Here is a 9,701-nt window from a genome sequence, read left to right on the forward strand (position 1 = left end):
CTGACAATTTGTATACCAGACATTATGGACTTATGGACAATATACTAAACAGTTATGACTGACTGAGAAAGGATCAGGATAGATCAGGTTCATATACCATATATTTGAACTACACATGACATGACCTGTACATATGATGGAATATACAATATATTAATTGACCCAGACTTTAATTCTTCGTTGTTATTAAGATCAACGTTTACAATACTGTACCTTGTTTTTATATAGAACCAGAGACAAAAATCTACATCTATTATAGGATCGCACTGCTGGCCCAAATTATTTAAACTTTAAACATTTTCGAATAAAATGAAGCCAATGCCTTACACTGGCGGATTAAGAGGGGGCTTCCCCCCCCCATTTGTGACCAAAATATATCATATATTAAGATTAAAAAATTATTTGGTTAGATATTGCATTTATTGTATGTCCACAGACCTTTTACTCGTTGCCCTCCCCCTCTTCCCCTTTTCAAGAATTCTGGATCCGCCACTGTCTATACATGTAACACCTGTGTTGTACTCATTGTACCGTTGAAAAAACACTTCCGACAATATCATATTTATCTTTTTTTTTCTTTTCAAGTATTATCGTTTAGTATCATTAATGGAATGTTAATTGTGGAAAGGAATGCCTATATATGTACGCATGTAATGAGTCCTTATTGTTTCCGAACACAAGCCACGTGCATTACTTTATTGATTTCTGATTTACAGTTACATTGCTTGTGTGGATTTTTCTCAGATGCTGGAGTGAGACAGACAATGGTGGAATGGTCAAGAAAGTGAAGTCCAGATGTCGTGGATTGGTGAGGCTTCAATATTGCATACTTCTATAGCTTTTATCTGTTCATAAGACAAAAATATCATTGTTTTCTTGTCATATTCAGAATAAGACAAAATAATCATCAGAAGTGATTTATTAATGGTTCAGTGAGAGTAAAGTCAATGTTATAAACACAGTAATGGGAATCTGTGTAACATGACCGGGGATCTAGATAAGTGCATGATCAAAAGAATTACGTATCACCTGTGTGTCTGTATAGTGTATAATCGTACGATTCAATCCTCCACTTGCTGATTCAGCTTTTTTCTTTTTCTTTTTTTTTTTGCACATAAATGAAAATATGTGATCTATATACATGTACAACACTCAAAAAGAAATTAAAATAGGTAATTTATTTTTTTACACTGATGCATTTTTTATTTACACAAAACAGCGGACTGTTACATAAAAATTATGACAATTTCGTTAATACATTTTCCAAATAGGGAGTTACGTACTCACCCGTGTTAATTCTTATTGCTATATACATTTTTTTTTCATAAAAAAGACAAAATATATTGCAGGAAAATGCGTTTCTTTCGATTGATTCAGGTATGTTTCTTTTTTTCTAGAGTGTTGGGTCAGAGTGTTTATGTGTCAGTAATTTTCCCTCACAGTAGCCTTGACACCTTTACACTTCACAGCTTACTTCCAACAAATTGAATTTCATGAATATTCATAAAGCTTAAATTTTTTCTCTATAAATTTTCAATAAAAAGATGTTTTTCCTCTCGAAATTTTAATAGTTGATAAATTGAAGCAATAAAATAAACTGTTGAACTTGGAAAAAATTACTACAATTCTACTTCGAAACTTAGTTTGTATATTTAAATATAGATTTAACAAAGAAACAATATCGGACAAATATAAAGTCACGTGGTTGATTCCAGTCTCCAAGGTACGTATATAAGTGAAGTTCGAAACATCATTTTGCGACATGAATATATATTTCAAACATGCCTGTCTTAAATGGTAAGTGCAATTTCAAGTTTAGTGATAATGCGATGGGTCGAATGTAATTAGACTTAATTATTAATCCTATTATTTGCATTACATTTCAAATTTATTAACATACTTTTCATTTTATTGTGATATTTCTTATAAAGTATTTATAAAATCTAGTATCAAATACCATAGATGCATTTATTTACGTTATCTATTTAAATATTAAATATTCAAATGCTGAATAACGTATGTGACACTGAAATCAATGCAAACGGACCTCGAATAGTATAAAACCCCTTGTGTCATTTAAACCCTCACTGAAGTCGATCAATCCTCTTGTGGACACAGGGTCGAGTTGGTCTGGTAAGCACATTAGGAATGTAAATTAGTTTTTTATGGGCTACATTATATTTTATTTTACATGTAGCGGCATTGATAAATATTCATCAGTCTACAACTAAGTAAAAAAAAAAGAATTATAATTGAAATTTAAAAATGTAGTTCTCACCTTTTCTTGTGTGCTTTCTATTTCCGTAGCCTCAAAATAAAGTATGCCGTGTTTATTTTAAGTCTTGTTCATATTTAATTCAGCAAAGTATGTCGTACATACTTTACAGTGTTCGGTAAAATTATGATAATTTTTTTTAAGACGGTGAAAATTTTGATAATTTATTTAGAAGGTGATGTTATGTTCAAACTCGTTTCTCCCTCTTTTTTTCCATTGCAGAGACAAACATGCTTGAACCACCTTTTGTAGGTCCTTATTTGTTATGAATGTATCCTCCTGATTTATGTTGCCCCATCACCTGAATTTTATGCTTTTATCCCCCCCTTTTTTTTTTACGTTGGACGATGATCTGCGTCTTAAATATTCACCAAATGAATGGATTAAAAAAAAAGACCTAATGACATGACCTCCTTCCATATTTGCCACGTACCCAAATTTAAATTGAATGATTAAAATTTGTTGAAAATTACCAAAAAATTAAATGTATTATAAACTCTTTTGGTTGCTTTATCCGAGTTTAAACCCTCATGAAATTTTTATTCCTCAAATTTATACGTGTTCAACTGGTCATATCAAGAGAAATTCTCAAGCTATTTTGTCTTGACATTCCAGAAGTTCGGACTGCTATGATGGAGTTCTGGCAAGATCATTCTAAGGACGGGTCTATCGAAGAGATGATGCTAGATAACAATGCCGCTACCATGACAGAGGAAGAACTTCCGGAAATTCTGTCCTACATCCCAAACGTGTCCGGGAAAGATGTGGTGGAACTTGGGGCCGGAATAGGGTAAGAATAAAATGTCATATTTTACACTGTATATATTTATACTTTTCTATGAAATCAATTGTGTTAATTACATTCAAGGAACAGATTCGTAGGAAGCAATTTCAGTTTGGAGGTGGTGGTGGTGGTGGTGGTGTGTGTGTGTGTGTGGGGGGGGGGGGGGGGGAAGGGCACAACCAAACTTTTCACTTTGGGGTAGGGGTGGCAATATCAAGCAAAAACATTGACAAGCAAAATTTAAAAAGGGTCATCAGACGCTATTATTGACTATTGAGGGGCTACAAGCATAAAATAGCCATGTTCTCTATAGTATACTACATATAGGGGAAATTATCCCCCTCCCCCCTCCCCCAGTTCTTACTGTCATGAGGAAGAAATTGATGAAGTAGAATTTGAAATATTTTAATTTTCAATAAAAGAGATTAGTGTTCATGTTATAAAGGATCACTAAGAACCCTTTCCCTTGTCCCATTCAGGTCCTTGACGGGGATTTAAAATTTTAGAGTATGTAGACTGTCTTTTATTTAGACGATGATAGCGGAGCCGTAAAGGGGGTCTCCTTTTTTTCTAAAAAGTCTTTAGCTGTTGCAGCATGGACGAGCCCTGCCACTTACAGTTTAATATTGTATGTACAGAAATCTCTTGATTATGAGAGTATAAATCTAAAACTTCCTACCCCTTCCCCAATTTAAGAATTATGAGTTTTTTAAACTTCCTATTCTTTTTGGGAGGGGGGATTTTCCTTAACGCTCCGCATTAAAATAAAAACGATGCTACGTGTCTAGATAGGTCACTGCATATGCTATATCCACTTACCTACATGTTGACACAGTTTTATCATCAGTAACTAGGGCTATTGGTCAGTAAAGTCGTGATCAGAGGTTGATGAAGTGGGACAGTTTGAAGTACAGGGCAGTTACTGTGACCAATTTAAAATATTTGAAAAGATAATGATTTGGTGTACTTAAAGTTATGCGACGCTTACACAATATCTTTACATTATTTTTTACGGAGTAGTTGTATACTGGGTAACTTCCAACATTTATCTATCATTTCAGAATCTTTATAATCGCTAATGTCTGATTTTGTTAATTTTCTCCAACACATTTTTAAAAAGAGCGTATACAAAATAGAAAACGCACTTTTGCTTCTTGCAGGCGATTCACGAAGGAGTTAGCCAAGGATGCGAAATCTGTTTTAGCGGTTGATTTTGTGGACAAATTCATTGACAAAAACAAACAAGAGACTTCCAAATTTGGGAATGTTCAACATAGATGTGTTGATGTTACCAAATTACAGCTTCCAAAAGAGAGGTATGAAGATAACCTAGCTATAATAGAAGAATATTATGAAATAAAAAGAATCGATTAAACTAATGTTGAAAAACGAATTAAATATTTAATTAAGAGAAAATCATCATTTATTCTTGTATAGAAGTACCGGTATTGTATTTCAGCACCGATTTCGTTTTTTCCAATTGGTTGTTAATGTATCTACAAGACGATGAAGTGAAGAATTTGATCAAAGAAACCCTTTCATGGCTTCGAGAGGACGGCTACCTTTTCTGTCGAGAATCATGTTATCATCAATCAGGTATTCTAATGCTTTTATATTTATATACATGTAATATTATAGCCATTTATGGTTTATAGAATACAATGGATATTTTTCATGTAAAGTTTTGGGTTTATTCTGTTGTTTTAGGGAACAAAGACAGGAAAGCAAATCCCACAAAATATCGAGAGCCAGGAATGTACGAGGCTCTGTTCACTTCCTTAGAAATTCCAACAGACAACAACGAGGAGGTGTTTGGATACGACTTGGTGCTACAAAAATCAGTAGACGCGTACTACAAGGTTCATCCCTAACTCCGCCATCATTACTGTTAATCGGAAATGCAAAGAGGATGACAGATTTTCGTTGTCTTCAAAAGAGACGATCTGAGCATCTTGATTAATATCTTGGTGTATTTTTTTTAGCTAAAGAACAATAAAAACCAAATAGTTTGGTTATTACAAAAAGTTCGACGAACGAAGAGCAGTAACCACGGTTACCGGACCTTCCAAGAATTTCTGGACGAGAAGCAGTATTCAGTAAACGGGATCCTTAGATACGAGAAAATCTTTGGAAGAACTTTTGTCAGCACAGGAGGGTTGGATACTACAAAGGTACTCTACCAGTGATAAGGTTTTGAACTGCGTAAATGCATACGATACGTTACTCCATCCTTTCTTTAGTTGATATTTGATTTTTAAAAAATAAATTGCAGGAGTTTGTGGATAGATTGAACCTCAAGAAAGGGGAAGTTGTTTTGGACATTGGTTGTGGAATTGGTGGAAGTGCATTCTACATGGTCAAAGTAAATATTCCTTCTGCTTTACTTAAAAGCTCAGACAATATGGGGTTTCCAAGATTTATAATGACATTTCTTTGCAATTTGTTTCATGGATCAAATTAATAATCTCAAGAAAAATGTTTATACAGGAATATGGCGTGAAGGTTGTGGCAATAGATCTGTCTTCAAACATGATTAAGATCGGTATGGAGCGAGCGGAAGAGATGGGAGTCTCGCTGCTTGACGTAAGATATTCATGCTGTTTTATATGCAAAAAAAAAAAAAAAAAAAAAAAAAAAAAAAAAAAAAAAAAAAAAAAAAAAAAAAAACGCTGAGCAATTTTTTTTTACTAAGAAGCTAGTTTCAGATTTGTTTTTTTTTTTTAATCCAAAATTTTAAAATTTTGTAACAGGTTCAGTTCGAGGTAGCAGACGCCACAAAGAGAATGTACCCCGACAGTTATTTTGATGTAGTGTACAGTCGTGACACCATTCTCCATATAAAGGACAAACTGGACCTATTTAAAAGATTCTATGTAAGTTATTAATCTGATCTTAAATTATAGGTACTAGAAATTTTACTCTGTGTAGATAGAATCATTGTTTTATTTTGATTTGGGGGGGATATTAAAAAGAATTGTTAGGCCAAGTTTTTTGCATAATTTGTCATTCAAACGGTCTACTTCACTTTCTAGTAGAGCGAAAATGTTTATTGTATCATGGAATATTAATTTACCAGAGTAGGTTGAATTTTTAAGACCTTCCTTTTCATAATCTCGTAATTTTATCAAAAACATATAAAAAAAAATTGTTAATGTATAGGTTGGTTTCAAAAAGGCTTATTTTAAACCATATTTTATTTGAAAATCAATAGCAATGAGTATAAACACACAGTGAAGAAAAATCAATAAGAATTCGGAAACATATTAAAAAAAAAACTTGTACCACCTTGAATCCGTCTCCTTCATATTTGATAAAGATGCTGATGACACATTCTGCTTAGGTAGTGCAAAATATATACCGCTGTAGGTAGTTTATGATTTTTACAATATAATAGAGTATGAAATTTTGCATTCACATACAATTTGAATTTGGAAAACGACAAAAACAGTTTATTTCATTTTAACTCTGTATTGATTACTAGTATTTTATTTTAGAAAGCTCTAAAGCTTGTTAATTAAAGTAATAGAAGTCTTCTCTCCCTTTTAGAGATGCCTAAAACCCGGTGGTCGACTGTTGATCTCCGACTATGCCTGCAGTCCAGATGAACACTCGGAACAATTCAAGGCTTACGTGAAGCAGCGAGGGTACAATCTACTGTCTCCAGAGCAGTACGGGAAGGTAATTTGAATTACTTTATAGTAATTTAATATTACGTGTCGTTTAGTCCGAAATATCTGACGTTTTCCTGGCTTTATTACGATTTTGATATTTTACACGCCAGGAAAACATGTAAAATATCAAAATCGTGAAAAAGCCAGGAAAACGTCAGATATTTCGGACTACGTGTCATTCTGAACACAAACGTGGCATGTTAAATAATAAGAAATGTTACTTCTTTCCTTGAGACGAATGTTTGTTACATAATGTAAATAGTAATGCCCCCCAATGGACAGTATGGTATCAAATTTCCAATTATATATTTTTTAGGTCTTAGAAGAAGCAGGATTCGTCAATGTAGAGGCAGATGACAGAACAGATCTGTTTGTTAAATCATTGGAAAAGGAACTGGTCAGGACGGAAAAAATAAAAGACGAATTTGTTGGGGTAAATCTTCAGAGCATTTCGAAATTTCTCAGTCTTAAGTACATTTCTTCCTTCTTCTAGATAGAGTACTGATTTTATTATATTTCTTTGAAGGAATTTTCTCTCAAAGATTATAATGACATTGTTGGAGGTTGGAAAGACAAATTACAAAGAACAGCGGCCGGAGATCAGAGATGGGGAGTGTTCTATGCAGAAAAACCCGTCCATTGAGAGTGTTCGATTAATTCCAACATTTTTCAAAACACTTAAGAATTCCAAATTTCAACATTTTTAAAAAACAGACACTCAGCTTAGGAGCTTGTTTTTGTATGGTTGTGCCAAATGTTCCAAAATTTCCTGCATCAAAAAGATCTGTATTACCGCGTGGTTGGGTAATGCAGGGTTGCTTTGCTGCATTGTAACGGCGTCAACAAATTTCAAATATTTTGACATATAGCATGGTATGCTAAACACTATTTTTTGTTTATTATTTCATAAATAAGCAATAAATTTACCTTTGTTGTATTGTTGTTTGTTTATTGCAAGTTATAATATTTTCAATGTTTATATTATTGGTACATGTTACATAAAAATAAAATTTTAAAATGACATGTTTCGTTTTTATTAGGTTTGTTTAGATATGTGTGCTTTAATAACAATACACAAAAACAAGTGGAAAAGTATTTTGTACAATACAATAATATAAGCATCAAATAAGTAGGCAGATCATAACAATTGAATAAAAGCTATTTAACAGAGAGAAAAAGATGAGAATATAAATTCTATATAGGATTATTTTTCACTTCTTAAATCTGCAAGAGTGACCAAGTAGTTTCTTACACTACTGGGCAAACATGGATTGACGCTACAGATATATTTTTGCCTAGAAAAAATCTTCTTTTTTTTGATTTCTTTGTTTATAGACAAAAAATACTAAAATCTTCAATAGTAATTTTGTTGTTATGATTGTCACCATGATAAATCACTTATTTACTTACTTATACTATCTGTGCTTTCATTATTTATTTATTCATTTTATTATTATTTTTTGTTTTTGGTTTATTTGAAATTAGATTTTATAGATTTTTATAATTATTTTTTGTTTATTTATTTTTATTTTATTTATTTTTTGTTTTTGGTTTATTTGAAATGAGATTTTAGGTAGTTAATTTTCCTTCAAAACATTAATAGGAAATCCGCTCAAAAGATTGGCCTGATAAAAGATCAAAATAATCATATTCCCTTCGTAACTTTTTTTTTTTTTTTTTTTTTTACAAATGAAACTGATAAGTACCGATACCCTTTTGACTTCATAATAAGCACCAGGGATCAATCCCCAGTTTGACATTTTAAAAAAAATCTACAATGATTGAATATTTATACGCCGTACATTCTAATCATGCTTGCTATCAGTGAATATTGCACTAGCGACAACTTCCGAAAAATTCCACTGTGTAAGTTATCATTTGTCCTTGGTCTGTATTATATCATTAGTATTAATTATTGATTTTTATATATACTAGTATGCATGTAAATAAGTACTAATTGTGTCGATGTTTTAATGCTCCCTTGAATCTTGACTCTAAATCAGTTGACCGGGCAGACTAAATGCATATTTCAGTGAAAAAGTCACACTAGGAATGCTTTTGAAATTCTATTCAAATAAAAAGAGTTGCTGTACACAAGTACAATTTTACGGAAAAGATAAAAACACTTTCGTAAATTCTAGAACTTCAATCATAATTTATATACAATGTATACATGTACGTTAATTAATTGTCAAAGTAAATTTTGCATTAAAATAAAAAAGGTATTGTAAAAAATATATGCTAAATTACTCGAACACAGACACGCAGTAGGGAGGGAGCTATCCCCCTTTTTTCAAACATAATTTTTCACTGTTAATTTTGTTGAAAATTTACACTGAAAGCCCGGTTGCCCTCCCTTCCCCCTTTTTTGGTATTATAATCAAATTCTCCTATGCTAGCTAATGCATTAAGAAAAAATGTTGTTAAAAAGTTGGAACCTATCGTACGAAATAGCATGATAGCATTTTCGAGTTAGGACATTTTTTTCGTCAAAGATTTTTCAGGTAAGTTGTAATTATTTTTCCTGCTCCCCACCCACCCACCCCCTCCCTCTCTTTTCAAAAACGATACTATGTGCCTGCAAAACCTATGTAAAATACAAAATATTGGGTATTTCAACTCACATGTATTCATTCTATATCAGAATTTTTCTTAGTTTGCATCGAGCGGCAGAAGATTCATAGCATGCTTAAAAGCGTCCCTATCACAAGGGGAATTTGGATACTGATTTGGCAGTTTGTGTGCATTAAAACAGATTTTCATACTACTCATATAAAATATCGTTTTGGTGATGGCAATTTGCGAAAATGAATATTCGAATTCAAATTAAACTTAAACTTCCTGATATAATATTTGAAGAAATCGTGATATACATGTACTTTTTATCCTTTGGGTCAAACACTAACTTTTTGTCCCTATTTTACATATAATAGAGAGAGAGAGAGAGAGAGAGAGAGAATGAAATAAAGCA

At 32.3% G+C, this 9,701-nt stretch overlaps 1 protein-coding gene across 2 annotated transcripts; it reads left to right on the plus strand.

Annotated features, from left to right (window-relative positions):
• The first annotated feature begins 752 nt into the window (after positions 1–752).
• On the plus strand, positions 753–7,753 carry LOC133205230 (uncharacterized). 2 transcript variants are annotated; one of them, XM_061340995.1, is made up of 12 exons: positions 753–808; positions 2,891–3,065; positions 4,220–4,375; positions 4,519–4,655; positions 4,767–4,918; positions 5,042–5,230; positions 5,332–5,421; positions 5,547–5,642; positions 5,810–5,932; positions 6,606–6,737; positions 7,047–7,163; positions 7,257–7,753. In XM_061340995.1, the coding sequence occupies exons 1-12, from the start codon at positions 796–798 to the stop codon at positions 7,371–7,373; spliced, it is 1,497 nt and encodes a 498-aa protein (XP_061196979.1). In that variant the 5' UTR covers positions 753–795; the 3' UTR covers positions 7,374–7,753. The 2 variants fall into 2 exon arrangements, with proteins under 2 accessions (XP_061196979.1, XP_061196978.1); XM_061340994.1 differs by lacking the exon at positions 753–808 and adding an exon at positions 1,768–1,797.
• The last annotated feature ends 1,948 nt before the right edge of the window (positions 7,754–9,701 follow it).

Source organism: Saccostrea echinata, unplaced genomic scaffold (genome assembly GCF_033153115.1).
Source record: "Saccostrea echinata isolate AGI-Se365-2 ecotype Australia unplaced genomic scaffold, CSIRO_AGI_Sech_v1 ptg000054l, whole genome shotgun sequence".
In the NCBI taxonomy this organism is placed as follows: Eukaryota; Metazoa; Mollusca; class Bivalvia; order Ostreida; family Ostreidae; genus Saccostrea; species Saccostrea echinata.

Coding starts and splice junctions, on each gene's coding strand:
- LOC133205230 (XM_061340994.1), top strand. Junction 5,643..5,809: donor TGGGAGTCTCGCTGCTTGAC/GTAAGATATTCA, acceptor ATTTTGTAACAG/GTTCAGTTCGAGGTAGCAGA. Junction 6,738..7,046: donor CTCCAGAGCAGTACGGGAAG/GTAATTTGAATT, acceptor TATATTTTTTAG/GTCTTAGAAGAAGCAGGATT.